Genomic DNA, 19469 nt, shown 5'->3' on the forward strand with positions numbered 1-19469 from the left:
CCGAACTGCTCCCTGTTGGTTCTTCCTTCACCCACCCACCCACTGCATCACCCACCACCACTCAAAATGTCAGCATCAGAGAGGTTAAAAAAATCCAACGCATCGTAGGGCCAGCATTTTTACTGTAACTGCAGATGCTGGAAGAGAAAACAATCAATAGAAAAGGTACATTGGCTCACAGCTTCATTAATGCTCTCAGCTTTCACTGAAGTTGAGATTTCATGAGATAAACGGCCAAATCAGGTTTCAGAGACATTTCATAGAATCATAGAATAATAGGGTTGGAAGGGACCCTAGGAGGTCATCTAGTCCAACCCCCTGCTCAAAGCAGGACCAATCTCCAGCTAAATCATCCCAGCCAGGGCTTTGCCAAGCCTGACCTTGGAAACCTCTAACGAAGGAGATTCCACCACCTCCCTAGGTAACCCAATCCAATGCACAGAGATTTCAAAGCACCCTGAGGCATTTGGCAATAGAACTCTTACTGCAGAATGCTATATAATTTTGTAGGGTACTTTAGTGTTGATCTTTGGGTGTCATACAAGAGAACTTAAGGCAAAGACAGTGTTCTATTTTGACAGCAACAGTGCACAAGGAACGGCTGTAGGGGTGCACATCAATGTTCCCTCTAATTTTTTACATCCATGTGCATGAATTTTGTTATGTGCATTTGTAATATGGAGGTGATGTGTGATGGGGGTGGGACCAAAGTGTTTGGGGTGCGGGAGGGGGCTCAGGGCTGGGCAGAGGGTTGGGGTGCAGGGGGTGAGGGCTCCAACTGGGGGTGCGGGCTCTGAGGTGGGGCTGGGAATGAGGGGTTTGGGGTGCAAGCTGCCCCAGGGCTGCAGTGGTGAGAGAGAACTCCCCACAGCCCTCTCTTGCTGCAGCAGCCCAGGGCCAGGGGAGAGGCGCCTCTTCCCGCCGTGGCAGCTCTGGGGCTGGGGCCAGGGGAGAGGTGCCTCTCCAGTCCAGGCCCCTGTGGCTATGCACCTGTGCGGCCCTTGATAGCCTGCTGAGCAGTCGTGCACTTTAGAGGGAACTTAGGTGCACATGCAATTATTAACCTGCCCCCTACCCATCTGACCCCAGCATACCCTCCCAAACACCCACCCTACAGTACCCCCAGACACACCTGAAAAAACCACAGCCCCCCAAACACCCATTGAAGTACAGCTCAACCCATGAATGGCACACCATCCATCCCCCATACTGTCAACTCCTAACAAACACAAACGTATTTCGTTGGTTATAGAACATTCATTATGCAGAGCTATCCTCTAGTCTCAAAGGAGGAGCACAATGCATCCTTAGCCCTGTTTCCTTGAGCAGTTGGGATACTGGGCAGAGGCACTGTCTCCGAACAGCCATATCATTCATAAGGTCCCTCCAACTCCTGCTCCCACCCGTCCTCCAGGATTTCTCCCTGGCTCTCACAGTTGTGTAAAACACAGGAGGCACTTATCACATGAGGAGCAGAATCATGAGAAATAGACTGACCTCTTCATAAGGCGCCATCACCCACCTTTCATGCTGCATCTAACTGCTCCTTTCTTTCCTTCAAACATCCAGGGAAAGATTTCATATACCAGGGACCCACAGGGCCCCTTGCAGTTCCCTTCGAGGGGCCTTAGGAGCTGCAGAGACAACTCAGGCACAAACTACAATGGGGCATTTTTACCTTTCCCCTACACTGGAAAGTGTGTGTGGAACCCACAGAAACGTCTCCCCACTGATCCCACCACTTGCTCCCCTCGGACCCTGAAACGACTCATCTCCCCAGTGCCCAGCATTTCCTTCTCCTCCAGGCTCCACCAACCACCCCCCATAGAAACCACAACCATGCACCTGCCAGCTGTACCTACCCAGACCACCCTCAAAGGAAGCGCATTTATACTTTGCTTCAGGAGGGCACAGACCCATTGCCAAACAGTAAGAGCTCCCAAAACCTATCCTGTATGGAGTTTCTGGGGGGACATCAGAGAGACCTTCACCTTGTAGCTTTTCCCACACTCGGGGCAGTTATAGGGTCTCTCTTCTGTGTGGACACTTTGATGTACAATAAGGGTTGATCTCCGCTTGAAGCCTTTCCCGCACTTTACACATTTCTGCGGCTTTTCTTTAGTGCATAATGTTGGCTGGATCACAGTTTCATTATGATTTTTGAAACCTCCCCCTCGGTAAGTGGATATAACCTGTCTCTTCCCTGGGTGGTTTCCTTGCTGTATCTCTGGCCTGTGCTGACTCTCCCGGGCATCTTCCTGCTCAGGATTCTGGGAAATGTTCTCTTCAGATCTTCCCGATACAGTCCCACGCAGTTCCACTTGCTCAGGACTTTCCAGCTGTGGATTCTCGTCCTTGTTCTCACTCACCGTCCCATCACCTGCTGAGATAGAGAGAAAATCCAGAAAGGAGTCAGTCCCTGTGGCGGGGGAAAGGGGAATGGGAAGATGGAGAACAAACCAAAATAGCTGCTTAGGAGATTCAAAATCCAAACTCCTCAAACCCTTTCCCAGAGGAGACACAGAAGGCAATGACCAATTCAGTCTCCACATCCCATCTGAACACTCAGGAGGAAGGGAGCTACTGCCAGGCGTCAGATAGGGTGGGAAGCCATAAGCGATGTGTGCCAGGAGAATATGACACCTACTGGGCACAATCCTGACCTGAAGGAGATGAGGCAGAACTGGGGGGACTCAGAGGGCCTCTATGGGAATTCCAGCTGTTTATGTCAAGGACGGATGGTTTCTGCTTTCGTTTAACCAACTCCTTACCTGTGCGGATGTTTCTCAGGATCTGCCTTTCCTCAGAGCCCTGGTGATCTGGGGTCCACAGCTCTTCACCCTGTTCCATCTGGGAGATCATGTTGAGTTTTAGAATTGGAAATCCTGCTTGGGGGAAAGACAACAGGTGAGACTAGGATTTTACTGTTGTTCTGAGACAGCTGTTTCCAGATGTCCTGAGTGGTTGGATGCCCTTGTATACACCAAAGGATGGGGACGTGTTCCTGGAGAACCTTTTGGGGAGGGCAGAAGGGGATTCAGGGATCTCCACACACTGGGGGATTTTATGACTATGCAACCTCTTCCCCTTTCCTAACCCAGCAAAGACCAGAGTCTTTTCCAGGCATGGAGGCAGTCCTGGGAAAAGAGGGACACACAAAATCTCCATGTATCCATGTGTGCCCATGTTTAATAACACAGAGAGGTACATGCAACCTATCTTCTCCCCTGGTGATGGGGTATGGGGTTGGGAAAATATTAGCATCCCCACTGTCTCCCCGAAACTCTTCCATATGCAGAAGTATGGAGGAGACAGCATCTTTCACACAGATTATGGGGCTGACCCCCTGACATTTAAGGGACCAGGGAAGACCCCTCAAGAGAAGCCGACCCTGGGGAGGGGGAGACATTTCTGAAAGCTTTCATGAAAAACACGCTGTTTCTGCAGTGAAACCATGATGCCTGGAGCTGCCGACTCCCATGATTTTCTCTTGAGTCTCATGATATTTAGCTGGGATATTTAAACACTTCTTTGTGCTGTCACAGTGAGGCTGCCCTTACCAAGATGGCTGCCAACTCTCTTTGTTTCCAGTGAGGTGGAAGCCAGGCTCTGCTCAGGTTATATGGACAGGAGGCTGGACAGGACACTAAGAATGGAGAAGGAAATGTGGGGATTTCGAGGTGGGCAGAAGAGGATGTGGGAGAGGTGGACTGGGCTGTGTGCCATGCTACATGGAGGTGGAGGGGGCTATAGGGGTCTGTGTAGCAGCAGGAGGAGGATGAGAGGGGTGGGGAGGGATTTGTGGGGGCCAGATCGAGCCTGAGGGCAGGTGTAGGGGGACATGTGGAAGGTGTCAGGCTAAAAGGAGTACTAGGGAGTATGGGTGCAGGAAGGAGGCTGATGGGGGTAGGGGGACTAGGGAGTGCAGTGAGTGTGGGGTGGCAGCCGAGAGAAGTAGGAGACTGTAGAGGGGAAAGAAGTGAATATAGGGGCAGGTGGGCAGAGGAGACTGTGGGGGAGTGGGCGGCTGGGGCAGAGAGGAGACAGGGAGTGGGATGGGTGAGACACAAGGGCAGCTCCTCCATCCCAGGAGTAGGGGAGGGTCAGTGTGTAGAGTCCCCTTGGGAGCAGGGAGGCTGCAGTCTTGCATGTGCCCTGTTGCAGGGGGAGTTTTGCACCTCTAATAAGATGTTCACGTGCACGCATGCACACAGGGCAGGCGCACTTGCGTGCACACACACATACACTGGGAAGGGCACACACTCTATGTAGGCTGGTGTAAACACACACTCAGAGGGCAGGAGTACACTCACACACACACTACGTGGGCCAGCATACACACACACACGCACTGTGGGCAGGCGTACATACACACACACACTCTACATGGGCCCGTGTGTACACACACACACACACACATTACGTGGCCTGGCATACACACACACACACACACACACTGTGGGCAGGTGTACACACACACACACACACTCTACGTGGTCAGGCGTATACTCACACACATTCTATGAAGGCAGGCATACACTCACACACAAACCCTGTGTGGGTGGCTTTTCCCCAACAGACCCAAAACACAGATGATAAATAAAATCACCCCCAAATGTATTATTGTTTAAACCTTGTAACAGTCAAGCCCACCTCCTGACTTCCAGCCCAGAGTGACTCCTGTGCTTTGGGCTGGCTGTACGCCTCTGAAGCCTGCAAGGGCATGCTCCACGTTAAAGAAAGCCAACTGCGGGGATTACATTTCCCAGTCTCTTCACTTTCTCCATTTCCTGCCCCTCTCCCTCCCACACATCTAGACCAAACCCACAAGAAGCTCGCAGAAAATCTCCTACCTGCACCAGCTTCTCTGCAGCCATTTCCCTTTCCCATCCCCCGGGAGGGTACACATTATTCGGCAGCCTGTCAGGGTGAGAAGGGTGATAGGGGAGGTTTCAGAAGGGGTTTAGTCCATTCCATACCCCGATTCCCTCCTAAGGTTCTCTTCCTGCCGACGGACTGTGACAAACTGGAAATGTTCCGTAATATTTTTAGGAAGCCTAGGCGTGTCTCAGTTTCCCTCTGTACAGCAGCGCAGGAGACATGAGGGGTGTGTGTGTGTGAGAGAGAGAGAGAGAGAGACCTTGCTGGCTGGGTCGAATGACTGAGTCATTAAAGAACTGGTTGAAACCGACGTGTGTGAAGTCAGCTGGAGAAGAAAAGGGAAAAGGTGTCAGGTGGCTGGACTATAGGCTACCTTTTGTCTGCACTAGAAACAAGACAGAGTCACGATTGCAGAGCTGTGGCTGTGCTGGTGCTGTGTTTCTAGTACAGACACTTAGTACAGCGACGGAAGGGATGTAGTGAACCCACCTCTCCAAGAGGCAGGAACTAGGTTGACAGGCTGTTTTTTGGAGCTGCAGCTCTCACCTGGGTGGACAAAGAAATGGGGAGGGAGCCGGAGATGGAATCCATCACAGCTTGGCTGGCTGCTGGTGCTGGCTTAGCCAGGATGGACTATGGCTTAAACTCTGCCTAGTCTCTGGTAACCTAAGGACTTCCAGTTTCTGTAGCCAGGGGACTAATAAATTGGTACCTTGCTCTGCAAAGGCTGCCTGTGTTGCTGCCAATATTCACTGAGCATTGCATCCTAAAGGGGCACTGCACAGGCCTCCTCCAGGAGTTTGGCTGGGCTGGATTCGTTGCAGGGAGCCACAGAGAGAGATAGGGATCGCTGGTGCCTGAAGGCCCAGTCTGGGAGTCTTGGAGGCCATGGCCCTGCCCTCATGGAGCTGTGCGGGTCCTTGGGGCCTGGCCCACTAACAGGGTCACTCCCAAGGGACTGGTGACAGGCTGGGACACAGACCAGACCCTATGGATCTTTGTCACCGACATTCTAAACTCTGTCAAGCTTTCGCACCAGGATCATCCCTTGAATTTGCACCCGCAATTAATTTCCGTGCATTTCTCTCCCCTGTCTTGTGAGTGAGCAAATGGCATCTCTGTGCACAAATGCAGTCATTTGCACATGAAAGTGTTCTGATTGAGTACTGAATTTTGGGTGCTAATTCAGAGGCTGTGTTTGAATAATTAGCCCCTTTTGCTTCCAAGTTTTTGGAGGACATCTGTTTTTGACAGCCCTTGATGGGCGTTCTCTGTTTGGATGTCAGAAAATAACTTTTGAATACAGTATGTGAGCAATTCCAAAATTTCAGGGAATGTTCTAGGCATCAGTGGTCAGAATGTTATTGATTTTGGGGGCAACTGGAAAGCCAGAAGGGGGAAAATGGAGACCCTGCCATCTGTTCAGCCCAGCCATTGCCTCTCGCATTTCTGCATTGTATTTAGATGAATGATAGCCATTAACACCTTACATCAAAATAATACACCTATTTCATCTCTGCCCCTCTCTGCAGCAGAGCCTGCAAGGGTGTTATTTCACACTAACTTTACATGTTGACACCCCGAATGATTTATCTCCCAGACAAAAAGAAGAGGAAATAATGGCCAGGGTAGGGGGCAATGAGTGGCTGTCACACTTCCTGGGGAGCAGGGAGCACTCTCTACTGGCCACCTAGTAAGGCTATTTTGAAGGGGATCCAAGCTCTGGGTCCCCTGAATGCGCTGAGTGTCTACAACCTCAGCGGGCAGCAACACTGCTTCCTCCGTTGGCCCCTCTAGCATATTTCCTAGAAACTGATTCTGAGTCTGTCACTCCTTGTTGGAAATGGGGCTTCTCAACCCACCTGCCCTAGGACCCGGGACCCCTGCCGCCCCTCCCCCCCCCCCCCCCCCCCCCAGATGAGCGGTCTCTCCCTCATGAACTTGAGAAAAAGCCCCCGAACAGACAGCCTCTGCCCTTTTAAAGAGACTGGGTGGATGAGGTAATATCTTTTATTGGACTAATTTCTGTTGGTGAGAGAGACACAAGCTTTCGACTCTCTCACCAACAGATGTTGGTTCAATAAATGATATCCTGGGACCAACATGGCTATCATAGCTCTGCCCTTTTAAAACCTTCAGCCCCTTGTGTCACGTGATCCCATTGCCAGCTTCCATTCACAAGCACAGATCACTGCCAGCTGATTTCATTGCTCAGCTGACACCCCACACCCCAGCTAGACCAATTCTTGTGGGCAGGGACCAGCACAGACAACTCGTGTCTCCTGATACTCAGGCGGGGGCACAATCTAAAGGGGAGGACACGTGCCCACCCCATGTGTCTCTTCTGCCCAGTGACCCCCTGCCCTGTGCCCCACCTGGGGCTGCTGCACTCTCCCTACCCCACCAGAGTTACCTGAGGAGGGGGGCCTCTGTCCTTCTCCCACTGTGCCTCCCACCTCACGTTTGGCTGCTCTCCCTAACAGCTGGGCCAGGCGGGGAGTGGGAAGGAGCCGCTTCTCACGCTGGCTAAAGCTGGCCGCACTGCGTCACTGCTCTGTGCAGCACGGCAGCTGCCTGAGAGAGACCCTGGCTGGGGAAGCAGCAAGCTGCCCCCTCTGCTCCCCACCTGGCTGCTGGGGACAGAGGCCAAGTGAGCCAGAGCCCTCCCTCCCTCGGCATGTTTCTGGCTCAGTCGGCCCCTGTCTCTGGCAGCCGGGCAGGGAGCAGAGGGGGTGGGGTGGGCCACCTCCCCAGCCGGGCTCTCTCTCAGGCACCCAATGCACTGCACAGAGCAGCAGCCAGTGTAAGAAATGGCTGGTCCCGCCCAGGCCAGGGACAGGGGTCGAACGTGCTGGAAGGGGGGCAGGTGCATCGGGAGAAGGGAGACCCTCTCACTACTCCTTGGCAAGCCAAGGAGAAATCTGGCGGGGGGGGGGGGCACTTGACCCTACATGCCCCCCCTATGCATCGCCTATGGGGACCAGTCTTTTGTCGAAGGTGAATAGATTTCCAATTGGGTACTTAAGATACATGCAATGTTGTTGTAGTGGTGTTGGTCCCAGGATATTAGAGAGACAAGGTGGGTGGAGTAATATCGTCTACTGGACCAGTTCTGGGTATTTAAGAGCCTACCCCCCCTCTGGTGTTCTTTTGCCCAGTGTGGATGGGGGCAAACAGGCTGCAGATGTAAGGGGACTGTTGCCCCCTTACTAACATTCAGTGGGGGTGTTTTAGTTGCTAGCTCCCAGTACTAAAAAGGGGGAAGGGTTGATGGGGAATCAGGACCCTGAGACTGACAGTCCCCAGGAACAATGGGGAGAGGCCAATGCTCCAGGTCAGCCTGAATAACAGGGTGTGCAGGCTAATCAGAGAGTCAGGAGGCCAGGGAGGTCCCGTCCTCTGTGTGAGCTGGAATTGCCTGGGTCAGACAGAGTGGGGCCGAGCTAAGGAGAAAGCAGGGGCCCGAGCTGAGCTGTGCCAGATCCAGTGAGAGCAGACCCTGTCCTGGGAGCAGAGCTGCAGCCCCAAAGCCAGAGGGGCCAGAAAAGCAGCCCAGGAAGCAGGTCAGTGCTGGGAGCAGAGTCACAGAAGCAGCCTGCAGAGCAGACCTGTCCCGGGAGCAGAGCTGCAGCAACCAGAGGCAGAGGGGCCAAAGAAGCAGCCCAGGGAGCTGGAGGCAGAGCAGCAGCAGCAGTGCAGAGACAGAGTGGTGCAGCTGGGGCTGGAGCTGGGTGCGGTGAGCAGCTGGGGAGACTGAGGGGGACCCTGGGCAGCGGGCCCAGCACAGGGAGATGCCTCAGCCAAGGGGCTCTGCAGGCCAGGCTTGGATCATAACCCCGACAGGGCGGGGGCGACACTGGACAGAAGGGTCCTACCACTTAGAGCCTGAGAGCGTGTGGCCACCACCAGAGCAAGTGTCCAACCCACAGCATCCCTGCAGCACAGCCAGGGCCTGAGAGGAAGGCCTGGGACTTACAAGGAACAGACTGTGAACTGCCCTGACATTCCAGAGACACTGTTTGTGATGTTCCCTGCCACCGAGCGGGGTGATGTGTTTCCTTTAACCTTTCCCATTTTTCCTTATTCTTGTCTTTTTAAAATTAATTGTTGATTAAATAACTTGCATTTGCTTTAACTTGTATGTAATGGTCACTGGGTCAGAGAAGTGCCTAGTGCAGACAGAGTATTCCGGAGTGGGGACACCCTAGCCCCTGTCCTAGGTGACCACAGCAGGGTTGGGGGTCGAGCTCCCCAGGAATCCTGGGCCCAGCCTTGTTGGGGTTACGAGGACTCTGCCAGACAGGAGAGTGGAAGGGGAGTCCTCAAGGGCAGGGAGGCCACTGGGTAGAGGAAGTGGGAGCAAGGACTCAGATCCTTTCGCTAGCCCACTTCACCGGGGTAGTGCAGAAGCCAGGAAAGTTCCCCACAAGAGCGGGACTATTCCCCTGCTTACACAGAGAAGGCAGAATGAGGCCCGAGTTTGCAGCCTGACACAGACACAGCCGTTCATAAAGGGAACAGACAGATTCCCAGTTCATCCCCAGGGACATGCAGAGCCAGGCTGCAGTAGGGAATGGGGGGAACCCTGGCATGGGAGGGAGGGAAAGTGAGAAATGGGGGTGCACACAGCCCCTGGCATGGTGGGGGGGGAATGGGACACCCTGGCATGAAGGAATAGGGAGCTACACAGAACCCTTGCATTGGGAGTAAGCAGACCCATGGGGCGGGGAAATGGGGACACACAGAGCGCTTGGCATAGGGTATGTGGGAAGGGGGAGCGTTCACATGCCAATGGGGGGAGGGGGAATGGGGACACACAAAGTCTCTGGCATGACGTAGGAGGTGGGGGAGTAGCAGGGAATCTCTGTCATAGAGGGTGATGGGAGGGGGCCCACCAGGAGTTGGGGGTGGAGAATGGAGGGATGCAAGGAGCCCCTGGTATGGGCAAGAAACTTGTTTTGCAGCGGCAATCAACTGAGCAAGTCTATGAAAATCCAATGAAACAAACACACAACTGGGGCTCTACCCCATTCTCCCCCAGCCCTGTGTGCAGTCCCAGACCAGAGCCCTGCCCTAGGGGGAGGGACAGCAGAGACCAGGCACCCTGAGCCCTTAGCCGGAGCTTTTCACCCAGCGTCTGTCCCCGCGCTTTACAAACAGCACCGTCGACTCCTGCCCGGCCCCAGCCCTTTCCCCGGGTCTCTCCCCTCACCTGCAGGCTCGGCTCAGGGGCTGGTGGCGGCAGAGCCCGGGGCTGCCCCAGGGGCTGGTTCCACCCACCGCAGAAAGTCCCCCCCTGCTGGGCACAGAAGGGTTAGTGCAGATCTCTCCCCGCACAGACCCCGCTGTAGAGCAGCAGCGATTCAGCCCAGGCTCCCAGATCACACTAGAGACGGCATCTGATCTAACCCCAAGAAGCTCAACCCCGGCTACCCTTCCTGAGCAGAGGAATCTAATGCCCCCCAGTGACAAAACGCGATGAAACTGCTCTGATGCTCACCCCCATCAACCCAGAGAGGCAGAGCAGCGTAGGTGGGAGTCAGGGGGCTGGAGTCCTTTGCTCAGGTACAGAAATAAGGAACAGAGGCCAAAGAGCAAAACTAAAACCAACCAAAGGAAAACCATGGCCCTGGGCTAATTCTCTCATCCACACTCAGTGTTGTGCACCTCAACAGTTATCAGTCAGGAACAGGGCTTAGCTGTAATGAAAGAGGTGCTGAGGCTCAAGCAATATTTTTTACTTTCATAACTGATGCGGCAAGCCCAGAGGTGCCGGGGCTCTGAACCGTCAGGCCCAGAGGTGCCCAGGCTCTGAACCACCAGGCCCAGAGGTGCCAGGGCTCTGAACCACCAGGCCTAGATGTGCTGGGGTTCAGCCCTGGCACAAATTAAGCACTGGTCATGAGTCAGGTCCCCAAAAATGAGATGGTCTTCAAAATCATGAGTTTTGTGGTTAATAAAAAGGGTCCACTTGGGTTCTTGCTGTTTCTCTGCTGGTTTCTGAGCCTTTAGGGATCGCTCCAGTCATGTTTTCCACCTTTTCTATTCAACTAAGAGAGCTAGAAACTTACTTCTTTTTAATTGAAGGAAAGCGGAGACATACAGCTTTCAGTACAGAAAGCTATGTACCCTCAACATCCTTGCATACATATACAGCACCTTGCACTTCTGCGTCACCTTCACATGCTCACACCTAGCGACCTGCTACCAAACAGGAACACAAGCTGCTGGCAGAGGGGATGCAACAGGAGACATCCTCAAATGCATCAGGTAGCCCCTCATCCTGGGTGGATCATACTCGATTCTGACACAGACTCAAGTCTCTCTGAAACACTTGCCTAGGCCATCATGCCAACAGGATCTGATTGGCTTGAGGCTGTGTCTAGACAGGTGCTGCAGAAAGGAGCACAGTGTGTGTGTACGGTACATTTCTATGGCACTCACACACACACCCCTCATGGCCAGAGGCATCATACATTGCAGCCTCAGAGTCCCAGTGACCTTAGCTCCCCTCCCTCCCTGTAACTGTGTAAAGTTATTCTATTCTATTCTATTCTATTCTATTCACATATGAGTGAATTAGCCTGCAGCACTGGCCAGAGCTGGCACCAGGGTAGTCAGTGTCACAGCAGCATTAAATCTGGCCCTTGGAGCTGGCAATAGCCACTGGGAACGGTTCAGTGAGGAGGTGCGATAAGGAGACATGAGAAATTTCTTAGAGAACGTGCCATTGTCTGTGTTGTGTTCCACAGACTTGAATCCCAGCTTTTATCCACATGCCCTCCCACCACCTTACTATGGTGTAGCCACAATAAAAGGGGAAGGGATTAGTTGGAGCAGGTTGGCAGAGCTCTGAGGCGAGATGAGTGTACTTCCAAGGATCAGTTATGCTTGATTTCAGACCTGCGTCCCATAGGCTGTGTCAGTAGAGGTACACAAGGATGTCTCCTGGCCATGGGGACCATCAGCACTCTGGTGTTAGTAGAGATAGTTGGGGCATGGTAGGCCTACCCCCACTGTGAGCCTAACTATGGGAAAGTGGATGAAAGGTTGTAAAGTGGCCCAATCACCCATCACAACAAATGTTAATGGCAGAAGGTAACATAGCCTGGTAGATAAAATTGTTTATAAAATCAGCAAAAGTAAAAAATAGTAACAATAACAAAAAACCCTAAGTTAGTCTAAACAGAAAGGTTTACTGATGTAGCTCAAAGATGGTGTTGAGACCATGCCAGGGAAACAAAAAGAGCATGGGACCAGAAGTTAGTTGACCAAACTTGGCATGTTGAGAGCTAGGCCTAATTGGTGGCAGGGGTGCTGGAACAATTTGTACAGTGGGGGTGCTGAGAGCCATTGAACCAAACTGTGAACCCTGTATATAATGGAAACCACTTCAAGCCAGGGGGTGCGGCAGCACTCTCAGCACCCCTAGTTCCAGCACCTATGATTGATGGACACAGTAATGAGAGGCTGGGCTATTCCAACCATCACCCCTCTTTCTAGGCCCTTCAGAAAAGACTTTGGGAGGACAGGGGCCCGAATGAGGGATTCCTGGAGGAGGGGAATGACTGTCAGGTTTCCACTCTGCTCCAGGGATGTCATGCTTTGCTCATCGATCTCAAAAAATCAATGCATCATTATAAAGCCTAAATCTCAGCCATCACCACCACACCAGTGAAGACTCCACCTCTGTCTCTGTCTCCCCTTCCTTGCGCGTTTCTTTCTGCCTCCCCATTGTTCTTCCTCCTGTCCTGCCACTCTCTCTCTTTCTCTGTCTCGGCTTTCTGTTTAATCCTAAAGTCAATTCATAGATTCTAAGGCTCCAAGGAACCACTGTGATCATCTAGTCTGACTGCCTGTATAACACAGGGCAGAGCTGATCTCCTAGAGCAGATCTTTTAGGGGAAAAAAATCCAATTTAGTTAAAAAATGGTCAGTGAAGGAGAAGCCACTCCGACACTTGGCAAATTGTTCCAATGATGAGTTACTCTCACTGTTAAAAATTTACACATTATTTACATTTATTATTTATTTAATAAGGGGCTGGAGAGCCCCTTATTAAATATTCATTCCTCATGCAGATACTTATAGACCCTTATCAAGTCACCCCTTAACATTTTCGTAAGCTAAATCGACTGAGCTCTTTGAGTGTACCATTCTAAGGCATGGTTTCTAATCCTTTAATCATTCTCAAGACTCTCCAATAGATCTACATCCTTCTTGAATTGTGGGCACCAGAACGGGACACAATATTCCTGCAGTGGTCACACCAGTGCCAGATACAGAGGTATAATAACCTCTCTGCTCCTACTCGAGACTCCCCTTTTTATGCAGCCCAGGATTGCATCACCTTATGTTCAGCTGATTAGCCACCACAACACCCAAATCTTTCTCAGAGTCATTGATTCTCCACATACTAAGTACGGCCGAGGTTCTGTGTTCCGAGATGTCTACATTGACATTTCACCGTATTATAACACATATTCCTTGTGCCCAGTTCACCAAGTGATCCAGATTGCTCTGAATCAATGACCTGCCCTTTCCATTATTTGCCACTCCCCGAATCTTTGGTTTCAGAGTAACAGCCGTGTTAGTCTGTATTCGCAAAAAGAAAAGGAGTACTTGTGGCACCTTAGAGACTAACCAATTTATTTGAGCGTAAGCTTTCGTGAGCTACAGCTCACTTCATCAGATGCATGCAGTTTCCACAGTATGCATCCGATGAAGTGAGCTGTAGCTCACGAAAGCTTATGCTCAAATAAATTGGTTAGTCTCTAAGGTGCCACAAGTACTCCTTTTCTTTCCCCGAATCTTGTATCCTCTGCAAACTTTATCAGTGATGATTTTATGTTTTCTCCCAGCTCATTGATAAAAATGTTAAATAGCAAAGGGCCAAGAACGAATCCCTGCGGGGCCCCCTGGAAACTCAACCACTTAATGCTGAATCCCTAGTTACAGTTACACTTTGAAACCTATCAACTAATCCATTTATTAATCCATTGAACCTGTGCCGTGTTAATTTCCTGGCCTTCTAGTTCTTTCATCAGAATGTCGATTTTAATGCAGATCATTCATTCCAGGCGGGGCCGGGGGCAGGGCTCTGTTTGTTGCTGAGAGAGAGGCAGCTGCTAAGGCTGGCTCTGCTCAGCATATCAGGGGTTCGGCGTCCTGGGTCAGACAAACTTGCAGACCCTACCAACCAGTGCTGCCTCCATTGTGATCTGGGAGCCCGGGCTGAGCCGCTGCTGCTCCCTAGAGGGGTCTGTGCGGGGACAGACCTGCATTAACCTCCCTCTGTGCGCAGCTGGGAGTGGACTTTCTCTGGTAGCTGAACCCAGCCCATGGGGCAGCCCCAGGCTCTGCAGACACTAGCTCCCGAGCAGGAGCCTGCAGGTGAGGGGAGAGACCTGCGGGAAAGGGCCGGGGATGGGCGTAAAGCGCTGGGAGCTCTCTGGGTGACAAAGCTCTGGCTAAGGGCGCAGGGAGATCAGTCTCGGCTGCCTCTGCCCCTAGGGCAGGGCTCTGGGCTGAGCCTGACCCACTGCACAAGGACTGAGGGGTGAAAGTCCCAAACTGGAAGAGCTAAAGAGAGGCAGGGGAGGGGCAGGAGGGTTGGTTTAGTGGCTTCCCATTGAAAACAGACACCCCCAAAAATTCAGGGACAACAGAGGCAAATTGTGCACCTCTGGCCCCCCAAATGTGGGAATCCCCTGCGAGGCTTTTGTGTGCACACAGCTGCCATCTGCACATTCAGGTGGTGGGAGGGTGGGGGAGAGGAGAGGAATGCATGGAAAATAATTGTCAGAATAAATTCAAATTCAAAGGATGATTTGGGACAAAAGGGCAATTGAAATGAATTTTTCCAGCAGGAGAGAGTCTAGAGCAGTAGTTCTCAAACTTTTGTACTGGGGACCCCTTTCACATAGAAAGCCTCTGAGTGCGACCCCCCCCTTATAATTTTTTTATATATTTAACACAATTATAAATGCTGGAGGTAAAGTGGGGTTTGGGGTGGAGGCTGACATCTCGTGACCCCCTATGTAATACCCTCATGACCCCCTGAGGGGTCCCAACCCCCTGTTTGAGAACCCCGGTGGGTCTGTGAACCACCCTCCCCACATCCCCAGCACCTTCCTCAGTCTGCTTCCCCCCCGCCCCCACAAAAACATCCCCCTGCACCCTTTTCATTATGCCTCCCGTATCTCCTGTCTCCTGCCAATCCCATCTCACGTCTCCCGGGAACCCTTCCAGCTACCTCCTGACAGTCTCCTCAACACCCAAATCCCTGTGCGCCTTCCTCCATCTGCCTCTCCATCCCCCATGCATCCCCCCATCCAACCCTCATCTGCTCCCATCCCCCCACAAGCACATCCCTCTGTGCCCTCCTTTGTCTGTCTCCCCCACCCCATGCAACTCCTGTCCAGTCTTTGGCATACCTCCCACTTCCACCCCCAAATCTTCCTGCACCCTCCTCGGTATGCCTCCTAGCTGCTGTTGCAGATCCACAAGATTGGTGCTACACACCCAGCTTTTTAACAGTCCCTTGGAGGTTCCCCTTCAGTGGGCGAGACCCCCCCACAGGTCCAATTCTTCTGCAAGCGGAGGCCACATGGCCTCACTGCCTCCAAGACCAAGCCTCTGGGCTCCAGCCCTGGTGCTTCACACCGTCCAACTGAGCCAGACTCCTGGTCAGAGACCTGCCCACTCTGCAGGGCCCAGGATTCGCAGTGACACCCAGCAGCCTTTTCCAAACAGAGCAGGGTTTATTAGTCAGCTCAGACCCAGCACGGGGAAGCCCTGAGATTAGCAAAGAGAAGGAAGCATTAAGGTTAAGCCAGAGCCCATCCTGGCCAAGCCAACCAAGTTCTTCTCCCCCCGGAATGTTCCAATTCTGGATCACACCTTATTAGACATCAGAGATCTCACACAGGAGAGACCCCCCCCCTATAACTGCCCTGAGTGTGGGAAACAATTCAATGACCACTCCAACCTTATTAGACATCAACAAACCCACACAGGAGAGAAACCCTATAAGTGCGCTGATTGCAGGGACAGCTCAGGCTTTGTTGCATATCACAGGATCCACACAGGAAAGAAATGCCATAAATGCCCGGACTGTGGAGAAACCTTCGCTCAGCGCTCACATGTGACTAGACATCAGAGGATTCACACGAGTGAGAGACCCTAAGGATGCCCCGATTGTGGAGAAAGCTTCTCTTGCACCTCTGACCTTATTGTACATCAGAGAGTCCATACGGGAGAGAAACCCTATAGCTGCCCTGACTGTGGGAAAAGCTTCAGCCAGAGCCCTAACCTTATTGTCCACTGGAGAATCCACACAGGCGAGAGACCCTATAACTGCCCTGACTGCAGGAAAAGCTTCAGTCGTAAATCTAACCTCATTAGACATAAGAGAATGCACACGGGCGAGTGCCCCTATGAATGTTCCGTGTGTGGGAAAAGGTACAAGGCCAAGATCTCTCTGATATTTCACCTGAAACACCACATAGACTAGTGCCAGCCACTTTCCCACCTCTTCCTGTGTCCGTTCCTCCCATCACTACAATGGGGATAACAACAGTTGCCCAACTCCCAAGGGAGTCAAGTGGCACCACTATTTACGTGTGTTCTCAGTGGCTCAGGATGACGGAGGCACCAGGAGAGTGACTTTATTATTACTACTGTATTATATTATTCTCTGACCCTCTCCCATCCCTTCCTGGCTCTCTGTCATGAAGAGGCTTTTACTGAGCTGAAGGGTTTATCTGGATTTCCTGGTCCCTGTTTTCAGGCAGGGGCTCGGTTCACATTGTTGCACACTGGGATTATTCCTTAAATTGCTACCCCAGGAAACGTTTTCTTTCTGTTTCTTCAGGAGTGTGTGTGTGTGTAAGTTTCTGGAAAATCAGGTGTCAATGGAGTCTTTATTATTCATTGAATTATTTTCTCAATATTGCTCAGTTGTTGGGGTTTTCCCCCCACAAATAAGTTATTTACATTTCTGGAAAATCCCATTTTCCTGGGCAGCCTGGGAATGTCATTGGTTCTTGAGCTCTGGGAGGGAGAGAGGCCAAGTGTCCCAGACTGGATGAGTTGTCTCCCTCTGAAGAAATCACTCATTACCCCATATTCCGTCCTTTCACTAATTTCTCTGCCCATCCAGCTTTGGAAGCTGGAGCATAGGCACATCTATGTCTTTGCTTTTGCAGCTTTGACGGCCTCTGGGCTCTATCCTTGGGTCTTCCCTTCCCCTCTACAAGGGGTTTAATGGGAGCAGGAGAGAAACATTCTCAGAGGCAGAATCCAGGAGCCCTGGCTGGGTGTGATCCCCAGAGGACACCCACAGCTAGAGATGATGGATAGAGGGACATTTCCAGAGGGGGAGCAGCCCGTCTCCTTCTCCCCAGCAGCATCTCCAGCATCTGTCCCATCTGCTCTGTGCCCAGCTCAGTGAGGAATCCGGTGACTCCAGGGCAGAATTGTAACATTTCCCGTGGGCATAGAGCAGCTGCAGGGCTCTCAGAGCCCCTGGCCAGACTCCATCCCAGGTGTTTGCTTTCCATCGGCTGCCTGGATCCTACCCCCACTTCCCTGGGAATGTCTGTGATGCTGTAGCTCTCTGTTGTGGTGCCTGAATCTCTGTCTCGGGGAGAATCCCTGGTTCCCCGACACTCTGCTGTCCTGTTCTCTCTCCTCCCCCTTGGCTCTGTTACACCATGGAGCCATCGACCCTCAACGCTAGGGTTCTGATCACAACTCCAGCCCTGGACCTGTCCTAGAGGGCAGTGAACAAATGCAGCCACCAGCCAGAACATCCCATGTGTTTGCTACTATCTGAAACAACCAGCCCTGATGTCTCAGTGCAGGTGTTCATAAAAGCCCTGGGGCATTATCTGTGCTGGAGAGAACCAGACCAGCCCCACCGGGGATGGGGAACAGCTCTGGAAGGCCATGGGGCGTAAGGCCCTGGAGTTGGAAAAGCCAACGGGAGTTGGGGAAGGCCATAGAGGCAAATCATCCCTATGGTCCTGGAGAGGCTGGGACTAACTGTGTGAAAGTGGGAGGATGTGTGAGTGGGAGCAATCGACCCAGGAGTTTGCCAAGTGATTCTCAGGGCTGTGTAGGCAGAGGTGTATCCATATCGTGGAGCAGGGAGGGGAGAGTCACTTTCTGCAGAGTTCTGGAGACACCACTGTGGGAACCTGGACCCAGCTTACAGCAGTATAAGTTTATTACCCAGTCCGCCCCTCCCTCAATGTGGAGAGGACATGAACCAGCTTTTGTAAACTGAGTGAAGGTTTCCCAAGCACTTCAAGCAAAACACACTGTTTTAGGTAAAGTATAAAACAGATTTATTAGCTACAGATGGATAGATTTAAAGTGATTATAAATGGCAGGCATAAAAGGTCAGAGATACTTACCAAAGAAAATACACAATCCTTATTACACTAGGCAGGCAGCATTTAGATCAAGCAATTTTCTCAGCCCACTGGATGTTACAGTTCACAATACACAGGCTTCCCTCTTAAACCTAGATCAGTCTCCTCAGGTGAAGTTGTCATCTTCTCAGCGTTCCTGTTGCTACCAGCATAAGTGGGGGAAGAGAAAGGCCAAGACATGACGCCGCTGTCCCTCATTTTATACCCTCAGTCCATGTGACTAGAAGACATCTGCCCAGACCTGTCCCAATGAGCTTTGCTGAGTCACAGTGATCCCATGCCTGGTGGACTTTGCTGAGTCACAATGATCGAGTAAACTCCCATTGTGCGAACTCATGCAACTGAGCCATAGAGTTGATTACTGGTTGGTTAACACCCACCTGGCAGTAGAGATTCTCAAACTTACACCATATTTCAGTACCAACCATACAGCAAAATCTCATTACTTCACATACCACGAGAGCACAGACAAGCCAACAGGATATTAGTGTTTGCCAGATCAAGATTTTCAAAATGCCTTGCTCAAGTCTGGGGGAGATGATGAATGCTGGGGTCACCCAAGCAGTAGGAACCTCAGAACTTGTGAGCTCTGATCACACAAGAGAGAGAGAACGAGTCAGTTCACTAATCTCTGAACAGTGAAGATCAGGGCCAGGAGGAGGAGCTGGGAGGTAGAAGTGGGAGAGGTCTAGTTGACATAAGGAAGAGAGAGAATTAGTGGCATAAGGAAGAGATAGCAGTAGAGCTTCTCAAACTTACAACATATTTCAGTAACAACAATATAGAATATCTCATAACTTCGCATACCATGAGAGCACAGATAAGCCAACAACATATTAGTGTTTGCCAGATCAAGACTTTCAAAATGATACCTCACAAGGCATACTGTGCTTCCCGCAGTGAGTCTGCCCAGGTGGGGCTCCTGGGGAAGCCAGAGGGCCCTGTACCCCAACTCCGCAGTCAGACGTGACTCTCAGCCAGCCGATAAAACAAGGTTTATTAGTCCACAGGAACACAGTGTAGAACAGAGCTTGCTATCACAGAAATCAGTGACTTTCAGCCAATTCCATCTTGGGAGTCCTAGGCTAGACACCATGGATTCCCCCTCTTCCAGTCCCCCCACCCAGACTGTCCGCTTCCAGCTACATG

General features: G+C 51.7%; 2 protein-coding genes across 3 annotated transcripts in view; one reads left to right on the forward strand and one right to left on the reverse strand.

The window, feature by feature from the left end:
- LOC125621808 (uncharacterized) overlaps positions 1-16396 on the forward strand; it is a 69341-nt gene extending 52945 nt beyond the window's left edge. The window contains 2 exon segments of the mRNA XM_075119712.1: positions 15776-15816; positions 15818-16396. Coding sequence (XP_074975813.1) covers positions 15776-15816; positions 15818-16396 — 620 coding nt within the window.
- LOC125621839 (zinc finger protein 641) lies at positions 1126-19405 on the reverse strand. 2 transcript variants are annotated; one of them, XM_048819196.2, is made up of 4 exons: positions 18303-19405; positions 4854-4920; positions 2772-2885; positions 1126-2383 (listed from the first exon to the last, which is right to left on the reverse strand). In XM_048819196.2, the coding sequence occupies exons 2-4, from the start codon at positions 4888-4890 to the stop codon at positions 1947-1949; spliced, it is 588 nt and encodes a 195-aa protein (XP_048675153.1). In that variant the 5' UTR covers positions 4891-4920; positions 18303-19405; the 3' UTR covers positions 1126-1946. The 2 variants fall into 2 exon arrangements, with proteins under 2 accessions (XP_048675153.1, XP_048675152.1); XM_048819195.2 differs by having other exon boundaries at positions 2772-2888.
- Positions 19406-19469: the final 64 nt, after the last annotated feature.

This window comes from Caretta caretta, chromosome 14 (genome assembly GCF_965140235.1).
Source record: "Caretta caretta isolate rCarCar2 chromosome 14, rCarCar1.hap1, whole genome shotgun sequence".
NCBI classification, from domain to species: Eukaryota; Metazoa; Chordata; order Testudines; family Cheloniidae; genus Caretta; species Caretta caretta.